The sequence below is a fragment of the Labeo rohita genome, chromosome 4 (genome assembly GCF_022985175.1).
Source record: "Labeo rohita strain BAU-BD-2019 chromosome 4, IGBB_LRoh.1.0, whole genome shotgun sequence".
Classification (NCBI taxonomy): Eukaryota; Metazoa; Chordata; class Actinopteri; order Cypriniformes; family Cyprinidae; genus Labeo; species Labeo rohita.
This window is the reverse complement of record NC_066872.1, coordinates 26,604,000-26,625,890: the sequence shown is the minus strand read 5'-3', so window position 1 is coordinate 26,625,890 and position 21,891 is coordinate 26,604,000. Positions and strand designations below refer to the sequence as shown.

The window sequence follows — 21,891 nt, the reverse complement described above, 5'->3', positions numbered from 1 at the left end:
GATTTAACGAGAGAAAAACAGAGCAGAGCTGATGTATTTCACATATGGAGATTTTTTTCTGTTGCTTTCAGCCATGAGTCAACCCAGAGAAAAAAGTGGAAATGGACCGAAAGAGAAAGGAGGAGAGTGATATTTATTCAAGGGATGGAGTTGTTGGACTTTTGAAGTTAAGAAAGGCTAAGCTCACAAGACCCCTGAGAATCGGAATCCCTTTAGGGTATTTTTATATCACGCTGCGAATTAACTAGAGTTACCGCCAATCAGATACTTTCCCAACGTCTGTTCTCTACTAGGGTATCAAAAATCAGATTATCGCAAAAAAAAAAAAAGGCTTAAAGAAATAACAAAAATGGAAAACGGCACGGAATAGAAAAGTTGTAGCTACTGTGGTTATCACTGGGGCTTATTATTAAATGTAATAAATTACTTACACATACAAAATGCTCTGAAGAACATATTTAAAAAACACCTTATGTCTAGGCAGTGAAAGTGGGTCAGACAGTTCAAGTAGGTAATAATAGCCAATCATTTTAATGACAGGCTTTGGCTTTGGCAGTTTAAAATAACCAGAGCGACATGTTTTCTTTTAGAGAATTATTTACTCATGTAACTTGTTCAGGCAAAGTCATACCTTTTTGATGCACAACTATGAATTTTCTTTGTAAATGTATTTCCACTGCAGTTTATACAAATTTCTTGGTGTTTTTTATCTCAAAATTCTTCTAAAAATATGTGGATAGAATCCTGACTGATGATATTTTGCTTCTAAATATGACAAAGTTCCCTTTGCATGGGATTATTTAGCTGATTTTGACGTTCACTAGGTTAAAAATTGCTTTGAGGAGTAATAGTAACACAATTAACTTTGAGGAACTCCATAATTTGAAGTATCACTCGTGTCCATAGCACAAAAACAATACTTTAATACTTAATTGGTTAGTTGGTTAGTTAGTTAAGACCTCCTTACAAGAGAAGTCCACTTCCAGAACAAAAATTGACAGATAATGTACTCACCCCCTTGTCATCCAAAATGTTCATATCTTTCTTTCTTCAGTCGTAAAGAAATGATGTTTTTTGAAGAAAACATTTCATATAGTGGAGTTCTATGGTGCCCTGAGATTGAATTTTCAAAATGCAGTTTAAATGCGGTTGTAAACGATCCCAGCTGAGGAAGAAGGGTCTTATCTAGCGAAACAATCTGTTATTTTCATAAAAATAATACAATTTCTATACTTTTCAAAGTCAAACGCAAATACGATTGGAGTTTTTTGACATACCCTAACTGTCTTGAACCAGAATACACAGAGTTCAGGCAGAGCAAGGCAAGACGAGCGTTTGAGATTAAAAAGTATTTCAACTGTATTTTTTTTAATGAAAACAACCAATCGTTTCGCTAGATAAGACTCTTCATCCTCGGCTGGGATCGTTTGAAGCTGTATTTTGGAAGTTCAAACTCGGGGCACCATAGCTGACCATTATATGGAGAAAAATGCTGAAATGTTTTCCTCAAAAAACATAATTTCTTTACGACTGAAGAAAGAAAGACATGAACATCTTGGATGACAAAGGGGTGTGTACATTACTTGTAAATTTTTGTTCTGGAAGTGGACTTCTCCTTTAAATACATAACCCTTGCAATGTGATACTGGGACAAAAATTAACCTTCATAAGTTCCACTTTCCAGCAAAGCTCCACTTTTCTCCAATTCCACAAACCGCTCAACGGTCACAAAGTTGTAGTCCACTCCTGGAACCTCTCCTTCTTTAGGTTGCCTGGTTGTACCTACAGAGAAAAGAGAGTGGCGGGAGTTAGTTCAGGTCAGTGAACCCTCTAAGGGTTTGTGCCATGGGCTTAATCAGTAGCTAGAAAGTTCGTGCAACAATAAAGGCTTTTATAGTAAAACTCAACATGAGCCAAACACAACAGGTGCCTGGGTAACTGGTTCACTTCATTTTTACACAGAGTGCCACATATGCTGTCTGACAGTCTGTCAGAAACAGAAAAGAGAACGAGGGAGGAAGAAAAACAAAATGTCAGGATTTTGAGGCTTTAAGGAAAAAACAATGACGCAACCTCGTTCATGCAAAATGAAACATACAAGCCTGGAGAAATGGTGTTTTCCAAAAATGTAAAAAAAAAAAAAAAAAAAAAAAAGGTATTTTGTTGACAAATTTTCCAGGAATGTTCGTACACTACTGGTCAAATGTTTATTATAATTAAGGACTTTTAATGTTTTCAAATGTCTCCTGCCTACACAGGCTACATTTATTTGATCAAAAATAACATCTGTAAAACACGTTAATATTGTGAAATATTATTCCCAATTAAAATAATTGCTTTCTATTTTAAAATATTTTAAAATGTACTTTACTCCTGTGATGCAAAGCTGAATTTTCAGCATCCATTACTCCAGTCTTCAGTATCACATCATCCTTCAGAAATCATTTTAATCACTCATTCTCAAAGGAAGAAGAATAAAGGAAAGGAAGAAAAATAATTTTATTCAGCAAGAACACATTGACAATAAAGACATGTATAATGAGATTTTTATTTCAAATAAATGCGGTTCATTCAACTTTTTGTTCATCAACAATTCTGAAAAAACTATCAAAATGTATCTTTCAAAGTGACAAAACATTAAGAAGCATATAATAATTCTTTTGCTAATAAAAAAAAGCTTTGCCTGCTGTAATGAATGACATTTTAAAACATATTAAACATATGCTGTTAGATGATGAAAGGTATGTGGGAAAAAAATAATAATAAAAAAAAAAAAAAAATTTCTGTCTTTAATTACTCACCCTCATGTTTTCCAAACCTGTAAAACGTTCATCTTTGGAACACAAATTAAGATATTTTTGATGAAATCAGAGCGTTTTCTGACCCTGCATAGAAAGCAACGCATGTTCAAGGCCCATCAAGGACATCGTTGAATTAGTCCATGTGACATCAATGGTTCAACCATAATATTATAAAGCTACGAGAATACTTTTTGTGCACAAAACCCTCAAAATAACAACTTTATTGAACAATTTTTTCTCTTCAAGTGTCGTGGTACTCTTGTGAATATGCTGAAGACTGATAAGGAAGAGAAGAAATTGTTAAATAAAGTTATTTTTGTTTTCTTTGCTAACAAAAAGTATTCTTGTAGCTTCATAAAATTACGGTTGAACCACTGATATCACATGGACTATTTTGTCGATGTCCTTACTACCCTTCTGGGCCTTGAACGTGTCAGTTGTGTTGCTGTCTATGCACGGTCAGAAAGCTCTTGGATTTCATCAAAAATCTTAATTTGTGTTCCGAAGATGAACGAAGGTCTTACAGGTTTGAAATGACACAAGGGTGAGTAATTAACAACAGAATTTTAATTTTTAGGTGAACTACACCTTTCATGTCCAAGTCAAATTCACAACAGAACATTCTCTAATGACATTTGTCACATAGTACCATTGTAATGGTAGTTGGCATCTATTTTATCCTTTCATGCTAAAAGCTAAAGCTAAAAACAGTTTAAACTAAAACAAGAGTGTCTAGCTTCCTGCCTGGAAGCCTTTAGAATGCCAAACGACCTTGATGACCTGGTTCAGTAGTATTTAATTAGGGTTGACGTTAAACTTTGCAGGATGTTGGCCCTCTAGGAGCATCCTTAAATAGCCTGATGTAGTATGCTGTGGAGTATTTAGCCACCAAGTTAGTCAGGTTGGCTACTACAGTTTTTAAGCACTTGCCCAAAAGCATCATTAACCAACTATGATCGCAAGTTTCATTGAACTCTGTTGGTAACGATGGAATGTCCGACTATAGCTGCTTTTGGGAAAACACCCCAGGCTAGAATGCCAGCTGGCTGACCAGATGAACACCAGCTTTGTCAAGCTGGGAGACCAGCTAAACAATCCCACAACAGCTCAAAATGTGAGGCGGTAAAATGCTTAATATCAATTTTTGCTACCATAAATGCTAACAATTTCCAAGCTATTTAAAAAGAAATCAACACACACCACCCCTCACTGAGCATACAATGAGAAGAGTTCAAATGTATGTACATTAAGCAATGGGTTAAAATGATAAACTGAAGTGTTAATGTATTCCTGCGTCCTGGTTGTAGCAGAGCTGTAATTAGCCAGCAAGGAGCTCCGGAGTTTGTGCTAATTGCTGCTAGCTGAGAAAGCACTGGGGTATTTCTAAACTGTGCATGTTAAAGAAGCTCACCGCGGGAGTGCCAACAGTAAACACCTGAAAGACTCCGGGGTCAATGACATGACGCTAATTTTTTATTAGTGTCTATTAATTTATTCAAAAACAAATGAAAAATGCCACTCAAACATAGAATGATTCAAACACACCTCTTCTCTGATAAGAATGTTTTTAATTTTTTAGATATTTTTTGAAGAGCATGAAGTAAAAAATGTCAGGGTGGTAAAACTGTCCTGATATCATAATGAAGAAAAAAAGCCTCATTAAAAGAACGAAGTTCGTGATAAGAAAATCTTATGAAAAAGTTTTGGATATCTTTACTTAAAAGGTCAACAAGTGTCTTAAAAATATCAGATAAATTAACCTTTTTATGACAAGCCAAGGTTAGTTGAAGCTGTAAAATGTTGTGATATGATGTGAAAAAAAGTGAAAAAGTGAATGATATTCATTATTTTGATCAATTTATTTAAAAATGTTCAATTCTCACCACACACAACATCGTTAAAATAATAATAATAAAAAAACATTAAAAAGATCACTGCATTCCATTTATTTTAAACTTACAAGATATTATATAAATATTAAACCAACATGAATATTATAGTATACAGTTGAAATCAAAACTTTACATACAGCTTGCAGAATCTGCAAAATGTTAATTATTCCACCAAAATGAGAAGGGTCATCCAAAATACATGTTATTTTTATTTATTACTGACCTGAATAAGATATTTCACATAACAGACATTCATAGTCCACAAGAGAAAATAATAGTTGAATTTATAAAAAATGACGCTGCTCACTGATGCTGCAGAAGGAAAAGTGATGCATTAATAGCTGGGGGGGTGAAAACTTTTGGAATTTGAAGATCAGGGTAAATTTAACTTATTTTGTCCTCTGGAACACATATAGGTATCTTCTGTAGCTTCTGAAGAGCAGTACTAAAGAAAAAAATATGATATTTAGGCATAATAAGAAAAATGTACACATCTTCATTCCGTTCAAAAGTTTTCACCCCCCGTTTCTTAATGCATCGTGTTTCCTTCTGAGGCATCAGTGAGTGTTTGAACCTTTTGTAATAGTTGTATATGAGTCCCTCAGTTGTCCTCAGTGTGAAAAGATGGATCTCAAAGTCATACAGTCATTGCTGAAAAGGGTTCAAATACACAAAAGTACTGAAAAAACAAATTTGTGGGACCTAAAGGATTTTTCTGAAGAACAGCGGGCAGTTTAACTGTATTATTTTCTCTTGTGGACTATATGTACATGTATTTTATGTGAAATATCTCATTCAGGTCAGTACTAAATAAAAAATAACATTTATTCTGTATGATCCCTATTATTTTGGTAAAACAATTAACATTTTGCAGATTCTGCAAGGTGTATGAAACTATTGACTTCCACTGTAATTCTCAGGACTTGTGTTTTAAACTAGAATTTTAGGATTTTTTGAGACATTCTTATTTATCATTGACTTTCCCAAACCTTAACAACTCTAAAGACCTTTACTCAGCGCTTCCCATAAACCCAAGTCACGCACATATGATATTAGAAGCAAACAACATCCTGTACCCTGTATTTCTCCAAATACTGGCCGACATGCAGTAGAGACACTCTCATCCATTACCTGACCTACCAAATACCAGTTCACAGCAATCAAAATTCAACTACAGCAGTTTAAAAACCACATCTGACAGCATAGATTCACACTCCGCTGAGATGATGGCATCAAGCGTTGCGGAGAATCCCAACAGGAGCCCTGCATAGTCATCAAGTTGTCACTAGTGTTTGAAACTCACATCATCTCTCATCATCTATCAATCAATAGCTACACAATGACAACAAGCCCCAGAGCCGGGTGTCTTTCCACCGTGATAGCCTATCATTCAGAGTTATGACAGGCATGCTAATGACAGGTCACAGGAAATAGGGGCAAATGGAACGTCTCCACTCTCACGACCCGTGTCTTGACTGAAGACTGCTCAAAGACCGCTTCATCACGACAACTAGAATCTCTCACAATACCGCCGACTACCCAAGCGTGTAATAACATAATGAAAAGAAAATGAATCCACCACGACCATTAAATCGCTTGCCAACATCATCTTAAAGCTCAATTTGCTGATAAATCATACTTTAAATAAGAAAAGCAAATTGCTGGAAGATGGATCGATCTCTACGCCAGTGATTTCTTCTCAGGAGAGGCAGCTACTTTGGCAGAATGGCTTTGTTGACGAGATGCACATCAATCTGTTTATCTTGAGCTGATACATGCTGTAGCTAGATGCTAACAGAAAACACAACATTTCTCACCGGCTTTCCAAAGAATAGCAGACATTGTCAGTGATTGCTGGCGGTGACTGTTATGTAGCAAAGATGCTTTTCATCAATAGATGGTCAGTCTTAAATGGAAAAGATTCTAAGTTACATCATTTAGCAGCAGAGGCTAACGTGGCTATGCTAACTAGCCAAACGCTAACCATGCGCGAGTACAAACCCAGACAGCACACGTACGTCTGCAAGATGTCTGTTAAAGATCACTTAATCTGGAAAGCATCTGATGTGTACAAACATCTGACAGACGTCTGTAAGATATCAGTTTTACATACATTCTAAATCATAGACATCTTAAAGACATCTAATAGACGTCTATTCGACATCTGATAGGAAATGTCCAATAGACGTATTGCAGATGAGCAAACAATCTAAAAAATACATCTTGCAGATGTAAATGCAGACATCAAATAGACGTCTCCATGATGTACGTGTGCAACAACTTTCATGTTCTAACACAAATTTGTGTGTGAATTAGTCACCCTGACAACACATGTACATCACAAAGACGTCTATTTGACATCTGCATATACATCTGGAAGACGTATTTTTTAGATTGTTTGCTAATCTGCTACGTCTGTAGAATGTTTCCTATCAGATGTTGAACAGACGTCTATTAGATGTTTTTAAGATGTTTATGATTTAGAATGTATGTAAAACTGACATCTTACAGACGTCTGTCAGATGTTTGTACATAGCAGATGCTTTCCAGATCAAGTGATCTTTAACAGACATCTTGCAGGCATACGTGTGCTATCTGGATCATTGGGTCTTGTTATTAGTGAACATAGTCAGGTTAAGGGTAAATATTACTACCTGAAGTGTACATAATAACTTAACGGTACATTTTAAAATAGTGAGTCTATGCTTATTTCAAAGTGGAACTTTGATGCTGAACAGCTATAATTAGCCATGCTATCCAGCTGATGATTTTCACAATGACAGTGCAATCTTGGAACACAGATGAATTGGTTACAGTTTCGAATGTAATTAATTTTCCTCATAATACTAAAGTCTGGGTCATTTCATATTTGTGAGCTAATGTGCTGCTAATGCTCTAGCTGTCTAAATTCCATCATTTGACTTCAACACACCTGTAAACCCAAGGGCTACTGTATGTGGCTTTGAAACGTTGACGATGAAAAGAGGGGGTTTGTAGTGGAATGCCAGAAGTAGACTGTCAATATGCTATCGACACTGAGACATACAATTTAGTATGTCTAGATAAACACGAGATAGGCCTTGCATCTTGTGTAGATTTTTGCGTGACCTAATTATTATGCAAATTGTCCATTACTGCTTCGTCCCAAAGAGTTAAATGCATTAGGCAATGTTCATTTGTTATGGACCTTAACAAGTTAGTGCTGATAATAGAGCTATGTCATGGGATAACACTTAGGAAAAACAATGTAAAACACTATCCTAGTTTTTACAATCCTTATTTATTTTATTACGTTTGAGCTTCTCTCTAGAGCGTTTTTCTTAATCAAGCTTTTAACCAATTTACATCTAAGTTGGAAAGCGCTTTCCAGTTTACCAACCTCTGGAGGAAGAGAAAAAAGAGATTCTTTCCACTTGAGCAATCACGGGCTGCAGCAATCTGCAAAAACAGACACACAGCTTCTCAGTGCGGTAGACGGCTAGTTATCCGTCCTCAGTATCGTCCACTTGGAAGTGGCATCATCTTCCCCAGTACAAAATGTACCTCCACATCTCCTGCTGAGAAAAGGGGGGAGGAAAATACTATCTGGAAATAGTGTTTTTGCACATTTTCTCAAGCAAGGTAGAAAACGAAGAGAGGCGTGAAGGATTTGGGCTTGGCGTTTCTTTGAAAACATGGCGCGTGGGCTATGTTCTGGCATGGGTTCACAGTCTCATAAAGCATGTAACAAGAACAGTGTGTGCTTCATATAGGCTAGAAGGTCTCGATTTCCACTGATACCACATTCCTTGGGTTATTATATTATATTTTCCATGAACAACTACTGTATTGCTCTACAAAAGTCTTGTATCTCAGTGAATGATGAATGCATTGCGACAAATGTTCCTCTTGAACAAGCAAAATGTACAGGAAAAATAGCAAAGAGTTATTGCAGCCATTTAACCATTAAAGTGCAATTCCATAAAAGCTCAGATGGAAGGGAAAAATTCTGCGTTTGATTTACTGACAATGCGCACATTGAAGAACACAGACGCGGCCAGATCATTTCCATAATGACCAGCGCAATCTACCAAGAGAAGTGCAAATTACCACCTGCTTTAAGACATGCTTGTTTGGCCGTTAAATAATGGCACAAATACCAATCATTTGACACACGCAAATGTAAATTGATTCATTTTAATACACTCCTCCCAGAAATTTGGTGTCTAATAAGGTCAGGCGCAAAAATAACTGTGTCCACACCTTTTCAGCACTAATTGTTCACTGTTAGTAAATCCTGACAGCACTATTTTATAGCCAAAATAAGTCCGGCACTTTATATTTAAGGTATTTTTGAGAATACTTAAGGGATTTTGCTAGTTTCAGTAGGAGCTGTTTGATAAAATTGGCCAATTTGTAACAGTTTCCTGAAAAAAACATGTCTTGTGCTTGAAACACGATTGTTTCCTTTGAGGTTCAACTAACAATAAAAGGTGAAATATCACTTAGAATACAGTAATACAGTTTCTCTAAATATATTTCAAGATAAAATCTATATGCCTGGGCCTAAAAAAAACAAGATCATTCACTAAAAGAATAAGGTAAATAATTTACAATAGAATCGGGCCTATAATCGACCCCTGTGGCACACCGCTGGTTGTTTTTCAATAAAAATGCATTTCAGCTTAGAAAAATTCAAGGACATGAGAGCTTTATGACTGTTGGAATTTAAAGGATAAGTAAAGGATAAGATTTATTTACAAAGGATAGTTTTTGCAGTGTATTACTGTGCTGTATCTCAACAGAGTTGGCCTTCACTTTCCACAAATGGTCATATTCACCATTTCCATTCACAGAGATAGTAGAAAGCACATGAAAATGCAAGAAGAAATGAGACTTAAACTTGCGATATCTGCACCACAACACCACGTGACGGAGCACGTGAGCCAACCGCTAGGCCAAAGCTCTGGTGTCATAAAGTAATTTGACAACATGAAAATAGAACTAGGCTGAAATCAGTGGGGGGCCACAAACAGAATGCTTAATGCAGAAAAAAACGTGTAGAAATTCATACTGTATGAACATTTGAGGAAAGATATGAGGTGCTTAGCTGGAAATCCATCACTTCACAGATCTTCCTCTGTTGTCTTGTGCATGTGATTATCTTGCTCTGATCCAAGAGGATTACTGTTACCGTGTTAGTAGGCACCAAGCCATGCAAGAAGCCTGTACAGTCATTGTGCTTGTTCTTCAGGATGGGATTTGTGGCATGCTTCTGTCCTTTGGCTGGGTGCTATGAATCATCTTGGCAACCAAACCAAGGTCAGGATGGAGCACTAACCAAACCCAAAGGATGCCTCTGGACACTTCCTAATGCCTGCAATATGGACCCTGTCTTGTTTCCTTGAACTTGATTTCTAAGTCTCTCTGTCTGGTCTTGCAGGAAGATAGAAGATTACGTCTCTTGATCTAAGGACTAGTCAGTGCGATGTGACAGACTCTAAAGAAAGACTTCAGGCAGCTCCTGTCTTGCCCCTCAAAGTCACGACACATACAGTCGCCGTCCAAAAACATTAAGGAAAATCAGCCTTACAGCTGCCAAGGGTCCAAATTCTGTCTTGCCCATGTATGAAAGCGCCACTGCAAGTAATCCCTCGCAGAGAATGTGGCTTGTGATGAGAAAAGACGGTGACCTACTTCTTCTGCCTCCTGTTTATGAGACAATATGACAACATTGCACTGTGATTCATCAGGGGAAATTACAGCTTGTTATTAATGCCTTGCAAAAGGAACTGGCAATTGCAATCCACAACCACCAACCCATTTACTGTGGAAAGGCGGTATTATTCTGGCAAGATTATGAGATATGGACTGTAATAATGCTTTCTGATTGGACTATGGTTGTCTGATCAAGTGGAACAACCAGGGAGGATGTACTGGAAGAAGTGAGGAGCGAGCAATGGGGATGTTGAAACAATGAAAGAGAAGACGGAAGCTGAGGGGGAGGCATGGAAGAAAGAATCATCTTAGGCATGCTCACAATGCAATATAGCTTATCAACATGTTAAAGTCATACTGGGATCTTTTGAGTCAAATCTCCTGAGCGCCTCATGTAAAAGTTGGGATTTTTGGTGCCTATGAATAGCGATCTTCAAGGAGAACTCCACTTCCAGAGCAACAATTTACAAATAATATACTTAACCCCTTGTCATCCAAGATGTTCATGTCTTTCTTTCTTCAGTTGTAAAGAAATTAAGTTTTTTGAGGAAAACATTTCAGCATTCTACTCCATATAATGGACTGCTATGGTGCCCAGATTTTGAACTTTTGCAGCTTCGAACGATTTATATACTTTTTAATGCTCATCTTGTCTTACTCTGCTTGGACTGTTTTTGCTCCGGTTTATGACAGTTAGGGTATGTCGAAAAACTCCCATCTCATGTTCTCCCTCAACTTCAAAATCGCCATATATCGCTGTTTTACCTTTTTTGTTAAGGGTGTTCGATCTTCTTTGCATGTTCACTTTGCAAAGACTGGGTCGGAACTTCTGCAGGGATGTAAGATGATTTTGAAATGATTTTTGAAATTAAGGGAGAAAATACGATTGGAGTTTTTTAACATACCCTAACTGTCTTGAGCCAGAATACGCAGAGTTCATGGAGAGAAAGGCAAGACGAGCATTTGAGATTAAAAAGTATTTCAATTGTATTTTTTTTAATGAAAATAATCAATCGTTTCACTAGATAAGACCCTTCTTCCTCGGCTGGGATCGTTTACAACCGCATTTGGGATCATTTGAAGCCGCATTTAAACTGCCTTTTGGAAGTTCAAAATCGGGGCACCATAGCAGTCCATTATATGGAGAAAAATGCAGAAATGTTTTCTTCAAAAAACATAATTTCTTTACAACCGAAGAAAGAAAGACATGAACATCTTGGATGACAAGGGGGTGGGTACATTATATGTGAATCTTTGTTTCGGAAGTGGACTTCTTCTTTAACCAGTCATTTATGAGGTTCCATATCATTTAAGATGCTACCTTAGCGTGTAGATGTCTGTGTAAACAGTAGACAGCAAAGGCGCTCGCTATTTTTTGGAACAGAGCTTGTGAGACTTGTCATTCATAGCGATACTGATCTCATTCCAATCGGCTGAGGCAATGTTTTCACAGCACTACCGTTCTGCCTGTCCTATTTCAATTCGTAATCCATCTGTTATCACTGCAAGAGGCAATGTCAGCGAGGTCCATTGTGCCCTACCTAATCTGACCATTAGTCAATTAGAAAGGAGAAAAATCCTTCTAATGCTGTGTATGAGTCTGGATTACCCCCGGACACCACTATAAAAACAGGGTGTATAAGACTTTTGAGATGCACAGTGAAAAAAACTTGCTTTCAATGCACATACCCAACATCACACCCAAGCTGAGAGGTATAGATACAGATACAACTGATGAGAATTCAGTAAAAGGAAAAAGGGAATAATTTACAATAGCACTGGGCCTAATATTGACCCCTGAGGCACACCGGTAGTTTCGTTTTCAATGAAGCTAGGAATGACAAACAAGATTCACAATGTGTTTGAGCTCTTTCAAGTGGTAAGAAGCCACAAATCAGAAAAGTTCAAGGACGTGAGAGCACTGTGCTTCACAGTGATTGATAGTGGACACGCAAGATTGATTTCAGAACCAGCAAATCGACCATAGTCTGTTGAAACGGTAACAGCCCAGCCTTCCCCAGAAATCCATTATTAGCTACACCTCCAAGAGGTGTATTGACATACCGGTATTATTAATGCCAGAGAGGAAGGAAAGAAGTGAGCGAGGAAGAGAAAACATTACTGCGATATGTCACTGTCTATTTGTTAACTCTGTGCATTTAAAACCACAGCTGAGAGTCTGCCATAACAGATGCATTGGTATTAATAATTCACATAGATTTGTGGCTTTGCAGACACCCTTTACTACGACTGATAGCCTGAGGGGACTCTTGAAACTGGCGATGCAATCTCCTCAGTGGGTTTTTCGGCAGATCTCAAAAGATGCTTACGAAGCAAACAATTGAGACATGAGGGAACGATTGTGTCTCTTGGTCCTCTTATTTAGTCATCATACTCTTACAAACTGTCCAATCAAACAAATATAACCCTCACTCAGTTGAACTGAAATCCACTAAAAAAGCTTTTTTTTGTCAGTTATAGCTACTTAAATATTTACTACAAAAATCCCAGCTGGTTGTGGAACTGAACCAGCAAACTTTTTATAATGAACCGTACATTATGATATTCTGCAGCTCTTATTCATACAGCTGATGTCAAAAGTTTATATACACGTTGAGGAATCTGCAAAATGTTAATTATTTTACCAAAATAACAATTGAGACATGAGGGAACGATTGTGTCTCTTGGCCCTCTTATTTAGTCATCATACTCTTACAAACTGTCCAATCAAACAAATATAACCCTCACTCAGTTGAACTGAAATCCACTAAAAAATCTTTTTTTTGTCAGTTATAGCTACTTAAATATTTACTACAAAAATCCCAGCTGGTTGTGGAACTGAACCAGCAAACTTTTTATAATGAACCGTACATTATGATATTCTGCAGCTCTTATTCATACAGCTGATGTCAAAAGTTTATATACACGTTGAGGAATCTGCAAAATGTTAATTATTTTACCAAAATAAGAGGGATCATACAAAATGCATGTTATTTATTTTTTTAGTGATTGTAGTTAATTGAGTCCCTGCTGTCCTGAACAGTCCCACAAATTCTTTGTTTTTTCAGCACGTTTGTGTATTTAAACCCTTTCCAACAATGACTGTATGATTTTGAGATCCATCTTTTCACACTGAGGACAACTGAGGAACTATTACAGAAGGTTCAAATGCTCACTGATGATTCAGAAGGAAACACGATCCATTAAGTGCCAGGGGTGAAAACTTTTGAACAGAAAGAAGATGTGTACATTTTGCCTATTGGAATCATATTTTTGTCAAAGAATTTGTGGGATCTGAGGGATTTTTCTGAAGAACAGTTTAACTGTTTAGGACAAACAAGGGACTCATGAACAATTATCATTAAAAAATCAAGTATGTGTTATTTTTTATAAATACAACTATCATTTTCTCTTGTGGACTATATGTAAAGGTCTTTTATGTAAAATATCTAATTCAGGTACTAGCCATTTTGTATGATGCAAGGTGTATGTAAACTTTTGACTTCAACTGCAAGAATACATCACAAACCTCACAGAAACAAAAACACACACTCATGCACAAAAACACTGTGTAAGCAATCAGAGAATCAACTTTTAACACTGTGTACCTAGGCAAAAGACTGCATCTAAAAGCAAATTATATGTACCCTTATGCAAGTGCATCATGTTTTACGTCCTTATAAAATACCTCTGTAGCTTCTTTGACACGCACAGCTTTTCTTCAAGCTTTCTGATGACAGGTGGGGTGTGTTCTTTCCAATCGCATGTTTGATCTCTCATGCTTCATATCTCTCCCTTCCTTGTTTACCTTTTTGGATGTTGACAAAAAAGCTTTGCTTTCCTCCCACTTCAGAGGCATACAAGCATCTGAGCATTCACTCACGGCTTAGTGGAGGAAAAGGAGGAAGAGCTAGGAAAAAATATGCAATTTGAAGCGCTTTGACAGCAAACACATTTCTGATCTTATCTGAGATGTAACCTCAACAATCTGTCTGACCCTCTTCCTTTAATCTCATGCCATCCGGGAGAGGGTGAGAAGGTGCAGTAGGCGTCCCAGGATGTTTCCGCCTGCTCATCTGTAGATGTGGAAAACAGCAGCGCTCTGACAGGCAAGTCTCAGACATACAGTAGACGGGGCATTCTACAAAGCGGATATCTTATATACTACACAGTATGAGTAAAAATGATTTTAAACAACAAATAGCTGGCAAATGTACTGTATATATTTTTAAACAACTTTTTTTTTTTCAGCTTGTTTTAAGAGTTTAAAGAAGCATTTTAATATATTTTAAAATGCAATTTATTCTTGTGGTGGCAAAACTGAATTTTTAGCAGCCATTACTTCAGTTTTCAGTGCCACAAGGTCCTTCGGAAATCATTCTAACATGCTAATTTATTGAGCAAGTAACATTAAAATAAAGTTTTATGTATTGCATCAACCTTATTACCATATTTTTAAACTACATACTAAAAAGTATGACAACATCCATTTGTCATCATCCAAGAAGTGAACTCTTTAAAGGAGACACATCATGAAAATCTGACCTTTTCTGTTTGTAGGTGCTATAATCAGGTCCTCTATGTATCTACCAACCCAGAAAACGTGAAAAAGGACAATCCAGTAAGTGTGTTTTGGTAAGAATTTCTCTGCAAGCATGTGAAAAAAATAAGCCAATCAGACTCTCCCTGTGACAGTAGGAAAGAGACCCTATTATAATATTACGGCCCCTTAATCTGCATGTTTCCACCAACGGCACCGTTGTTTTCGCAAGCGACAATGGTGTACCGGTTCTAACGTCAAAGCATGCTACCTGTTCTGCTGTTGGCTGCACAGAACTCTATTTAGAGTCCAAACCTCAGAGGAGACAAGATTAATATAAACATACGATTTCTTTCCCAGCTGTTAACCTCACAGACATAACCGACTGTTTTTGCAACTCATTTGAGTTTTTAGCATAAACTTGTGTGTATTTGACAGTTTAAGCGCAATAAGACCTGAAAGAGAACTTAGTTTAGTAGTCACATGCCATGTGGCAGCTGTTTTCTGTGCAGAAAACTGTAAATCAGGGGCCGGTTGCACCAGCTAGACGTAAAAAAAGCTGGGTGTAAGCCCTACGCTGGGCTTTGCAGTGTCTAACTTTACGCTAACTATTTATAACTGTTGCACCAGCTAAAACTTCGATCAGGCGCAACTACACACAAACATGGTTTGTGTGTTAGAACAGGGTTGGAACTAAACTCTGCAGGGCTGCAGCCCTCCAGGACCGGAGTTTGACACTCCTGATTTATACTGTCCAAGGAAGATGGGAAGGGAATAATTTAAGACAGTTATATACTGCTATCAGGATATGGTAAAGTAGATTCGTCTCTCGTCTCTGAGAGAATATGTGCCGTTAATGCAGCTTCAGGTATCTTTTTTTCCCTTTCACTTTCATAACTCTTGCGCAAAGTTTGCCTACCATTGACCAGGTGTAAAATTTAGTCTCAGTACGCTGAGATGGTGCAATTGCATATAAATTCTACGCACGACTTAAAGCGCATTTTACATCCTGCCTAGTCTTACAACCGTGTGTACGAAAGCGCTGTATCATATTCAAACCCAAACTAAACTATGAGTATGTAGTTAGTCGTACTTATGCCATAAGTTAAGCCATGAACTTACAAAAAAGGCGACTAAAGCTGCCTTAAAACTGTGCATGTAAGTGTTTGTTATTTAAAGAAGTGTCTGATCCACTTCATGTTCAGCAGCGGCAGCTTATAAAGTTCCGGCAGCCAAAATATCCCAATAACCAGCTGCTGTGAAGTCTGTTAATCAAAGAGCAAAATTAAAAAAGAGGAAATCAATAAATTCTATAGTTTTAAGCTTTATCTTTTATTTAATTTAGATTTTAGTGTTTGATAACTTTATTAAATTTGGCTATATTTCATTTCTGAAGGGCACATATAGCTATATGACTGTTTTTAAAATGGGTTTGTGTGAAGATGTAATGTTGAATGGCTATAGTCAATGGTTAAATATTAGGAAAAAATTCATAGAGACATCAGTTGGTAATAGTGATACTTGCCTTCAGTCATAAAAAAATGGCATTAAACAAATATCAAAAATATACTTCCTTTATGTTTTTACATTAATTTGAAGATTGAATGTGAAATTATTGCAATATAAAAGTATAATATAAAAATTGTAATGTTGGGGGGGATTTAATTGTGATTATTTGCGATTAATTTAAGAAAAAATGTGTTTTTAATCGATTGACACCACTAGTATAAATATCAGCATTACAATTTTGTTTCTAAAAACCATCTTGTACTAAGATAATGTGAAATGAAAAAGCAAAACTGTCAACCACTACCTTTCTGAAGGTTAGTTATATCCCATATATTATGTATTAATTTAAGCGTGAGAGGGCACAAGCAATTTCTTAACAAGCTAACATATTATTTATCCAAATTAATCCTTAAAGTTACACAATTTCCTTTCAAAACCACCTTATCAAACTGGAAAAGGCATCATTTCCATAATATGAGATGATGACGTGACTCAAGAGTCAGAAGAGAAAAGGATAAAAGACAGAGTGAACACAGAAAGGGCTTGAGGGAGGAATGATGTCAGTGTGTGCCACAGCCTCTGGGCATCAGAATGTGTTGAATGACTGTTGGCCTGATCCCAGATCAGATGCTTTGCTGTCAACCTAATCCTCTGTAAACATTACTGTGGCAAGACTAAAAGAGAGAGAGAGATCTATGTGACTCAACCTGAATATCCATAGAAGCTAATAATGCACAAACCCTGGTTGGAGATATGAGATAAGGGGGCCTTGAAAAAGCTTAAAGGGGTCCCATTTTCCCACAAGTTGATATGATTCTTAAGGGTCTTAATGAAAAGTTTAAAATATACATTGGTTAAAAATTCTCAATGGTAGTGTAAAACAACACTCTGTAAAAATTAACCCATTCTGATGGATTGCTCCTTTAAATGCAAATGAGCTCTGCTTGCCCCGCCCCTCTCTTCTCTCTGTGGAGTGATGAGCTGTGTGTTTAGCCACGAAAGTTGCTAACTAGCATGTTATTAGGAAAGGTGATTGCACAGATTCATAAAAAAAAAAACCTTATACTCACTTCTGCTGTAGGTGAAGCTGGATCACGAATGATTCGCACAAACATAGATGTATTTATGTAGATCGGGAGGCGCATTCCCTTCACAAACAAACGTAATCCACTGCATCTTTAGCGGCTCAGATGTCGGTAGTAAATGACGACAACTATGTTCGTTATTACATCCAGCAACACAACACCTCAATCGCTCAATCAGAGATATTTTTGTCTAACTTACATCCCTGCTCCGGCATCGAAACAATGGAGGTCGGACTGTTACAGCTGATCTGAGGTAAGATGCTCATGTCAATCAACTATCGTGGGAGTGGCATCACACCAACAGGCATTTGTTAAAAAGTGTAATTTTAAGACCTAAAAAGTCATATAAGAAAACTCCACAAACATTTTAATATATATTTCATGAATATAAATTTTTCTATTTCTGCCAAGCTCAAAAATATTTTATGAGACAGAAATTGTAAAAACATTCTTATGCCTAATCCTTATTCAGAAAACCACCTAAACAACTGGGCCTTCGACTATTGTTCTTGACAATGTGGACCTTGGAGTCAAAAAGGTTAAGAACTACTGATATAAACGATTTAAACCCATGACAGAAAGGTCAAATATTAAGGAAATTACATCCCCAAATGGATGAAATAATCAAACACTTGACCTCTTTCACTCCAGAGGTGACGCTACACAGGGTTCTCTTGTGTATTTGCATCACTGAGCTTTACGAGCACAACCGTGTCTGAGCGTCTGAGGGAATTATTAGTATGTACGGCCTTGAATGTCTTTTGACCCGCGGGAGCTTCGCAGATGCTGGGAGGAAGCGCATATTAAAATCAGAGGGTAGGTGTGAGCATGCAGTGAGTGTTTGTATGCTATAATAAACAAAGACTTCATTGTCTCTTCCATTTATACATTGTCATTTTCTCCCCCTTTCAGTTAATAGAGTCACCAATTAGAGCTAAAGGCCGCCAGCCCTGCAGTCATATCCTCTCGTGAGACGATGGGAGGAGAAGAGATGAGTAGAGAGGAAGGGCGGAGGGATGAGGGGGTCGAGAGAAGAAACGAGAGAGTGCGAAGAAATAACATCACCGAACACCACCGCAATCTAAGCTTCAAACCCTTCCAGAGAAAAAAGATTTCCAGCATCTTCAATTATACATACCTCAACATATGGAGACAACAAATGGTGGGGGATGATTATGCAAATAAGAGCCAATTATACATATAGGCACCCTGTGCACATATAATGAGGCCTTCCGTTTTGTTTGTCTTTGTGGTTTATAATCAAGCAAAAATATTTAAATTATCTATTTTAACTCGCATGTTCTGTTCAGATTTAACTTTAGTTGTGTTTGGCTTCACAGGGACTTCAGTGTATCTGTACTGTGTGTACACCAGTCTGTAAAAAAAAACTGACTTTATATTTAATTATGTTTTTATATCTTGTGTCTCTAACAGAGAAACTGTTATTCACCATTTAATTAGCTTAATTTTATAAGTCAGACGGATAAGAAACAAAATAAAGGTAAGTGATAAGACACTTTATTTTTGGATAAACTAATTTATTCACAACATAATCTCTCTTAAAATACCTTATAGGGTTATGATAATCAAAACAGTCCTGAGCCAGATCAAGCTTTGATCTCTGCAAACCAAACTATCACTTTAATGAAATATTTTTCCCCAATAATAAAAAGATTTTAATAGCTTTATAACAAAAAAATCAAGTGAAATCAACTGAAAGCGACACTGACTTTTTTCATGTTTAATACTGTAAAGCTGCTTGATCTATTGCATAAAGTACTACACTGACCAAAATTATAAACGCAACACTTTTGTTTTTGCCCCCATTTTTCATGAGCTGAACTCAAAGATCTAAGACTTTTTCTATGTACAAAAAAAGCCTATTTCTCTCAAATATTGTTCTCAAATCTGTCTAAATCTGTGTTAGTGAGCACTTCTCCTTCGCCAAGATAATCCATCCACCTCACAGGTGTGGCATGTCAAGATGCTGATTAGACAGCATGATTATTGCACAGGTGTGCCTTAAGCTCGCCACACTAAAGGCCGGACTAAAATGTGCAGTTTTACTGTATTGAAGGGGTCTGTTCATTGTCCATAACATACGCCTGCTCATACCATAACCCCACCGCCAACATGAGCCGCTCGGTCCACAATGTTGACATCAGCAAACCGCTCACCCACACGACGCCATACATGCTGTCTTCCATCTGCCCTGTACAGTGAAAACCATGATTCATCCGTGAAGAGAACACCTCTCCAAAGTGCCAGACACCATTGAATATGAGCATTTGCCAACTCAAGTCAGTTACGATGACGAACTGCAGTCAGGTCGTGACCCTGATGAGGACGACGAGCATGCAGATGAGCTTCCCAGAGAAGCTTCTAACAGTTTGTGCAGAAATTCTTAGGTTATACAAACTGATTGCTGCAGCAGCTGTCTGGGTGGCTGTTCTCAGAAGATCACCTCAGGTGAAGATGCTAGATGTGGAGGTCCTGGGCTGGTGTGGTTACACGTGATCTGCGGTTGTGAGGCCGTTTGGACGTACTGCCAAATTCTCTGAAACGCCTTTGGAGACGGCTTATGGTAGAGAAATGAACATTCAATTCACGGGCAACAGCTGTAGTGGACATTCCTGCAGTCAGCATGCCAATTGCATGCTCCCTAAAAACATCTGTGGCATTGTGCTGTGTGAAAAAACTGCACATTTTAGAGTGGCCTTTTATTGTGGCATAGCCTAATTCCATGGGAAAAGCGCAGACTTGGCAACACTGGCTACGTTTGCTCTGAAGCACTGTGTGTGTCTTCAGGAGGGTTGAATTACATTCTTGCAGTACACACTAGTTTCTAAATTATGTGCTATGGTTATAGCGTTTTTCATAATTTTTTCATAATTTCGTAAAAGTCTTTATTAATCAATAATCAGCCCCTCCAATCATAATTTGTGCGAAAATGCGGTCTATTATGTATGTTTTTGCCATGTATTTCCTTTTTAATGATTTGCCGTTTGAATTGCATTATCAAGATTTTTTGTAAATGTTGTTCATGATCAGTTCTCGTAGGATAATGAAAAATCATGAAGTATCAACCTGAGAGAGGGTAAGAGACAGTCAAAATTATTCTACTTTATGAGATTATCTAGGCCTAATTATAATGTAGCATCTATCAGTTCAAGCTCATTCAAGATGGTGGGTGGCCTTGAGAGAAATAGTAACTAAATATTACGGCTGTCAAAAGATAATTTTTGTTAATCATGATTAATAGCACCTTTTTTGTGAAATTAAGGATACACAGTTTACCCTGTTTTCTTTACATTAGCTCTGTTTTGGACTGATTGTTTGAATGCATTTCGCTCAGAAGCAAAACTGGGTAAAGGGGTTAGAATAGAAATTTCCACCTACCAGGGGTAACAGCTGCTTGTGCAAAGCTGTGTGGGTTGCCAGGTCTGCAAAACAAATCCAACCCAACTGCTAATCAAAACTAGTCCAATCTTTTTTTTCTATTTGTGGTCACCTCTGTCTGAATTGTTCCCCCGGGTGAAGGGGACAAAAAAAAAAAACCTGTGGCAACAGTGTATAAGCAGCACAATTCCATGGGAAAACTGCAGACATGGCAACACTAAACTCTAGACTTCCAAGATCATCTAACTTTGTGACAAAATTACTAACGTTAATGATGCAAAAAGAGCAAAATCGGGTAAAAGGGTTAGAACAGAAATTTCCGCCTACCAGGGGTATCAGCTGCTTTCGCAGAGCTGTGTGGGTTGCCAGGTCTGCAAAACAAAACCAGCCCAAATGCTAATCAAAACTAGCCTTTTTTTTGTTGTTTTCTATTTGTGGTCACCTCTGTTTGAATTGTTCCCCAGGGTGAAGGGGACAAAAAAAAACAACCTGTGGCAACAGTGTAAAAATAGCCCAATTCCATGTGAAAACTACAGATATGGCAACACTATATTTAACTGTGTGATGAAATTACGTTAATGATGCAATTTCACACGCTTCAGTAATTTATTTGTGTGAAATTATTTTAACACATTAAGGGTTTTGAATTAACCGCATGCATTCACACCTTAATGTTGATAGCCTGACTAAAAATGTATTCATATTTCATTCAGTTATGAAAAGTTTTAATTAAAATAGTTTTACCCAATGACGTGTATGCTGTGTATTTGTTTCGCCTCGTGTTGTTAACTTAGCACCAAACTTCACTAAAATCAATTATGATTTTAGTGATAAAATTATTGTGCACTTCCCACGAGAAACACTATTTGTGTGGAATGGATGGGTGGATGAATGTAAAGCATAGATATTATATTCAATGAAGATTAGAAAAATGTAGACAGCAAGACAGCAAGGTTACTTGTTTGAAA

At 37.3% G+C, this 21,891-nt stretch overlaps 1 protein-coding gene across 6 annotated transcripts in view; it reads right to left on the bottom strand.

Moving 5' to 3' along the window:
* magi2a (membrane associated guanylate kinase, WW and PDZ domain containing 2a) overlaps positions 1–21,891 on the bottom strand; it is a 258,295-nt gene that overhangs the window by 107,738 nt on the left and 128,666 nt on the right. For all 6 annotated transcript variants that reach the window (XM_051107367.1, XM_051107368.1, XM_051107370.1 and 3 more), the window contains exon 3: positions 1,663–1,782. In XM_051107367.1, coding sequence (XP_050963324.1) covers positions 1,663–1,782 — 120 coding nt within the window. The remainder of the gene's footprint in view (positions 1–1,662; positions 1,783–21,891) is intronic.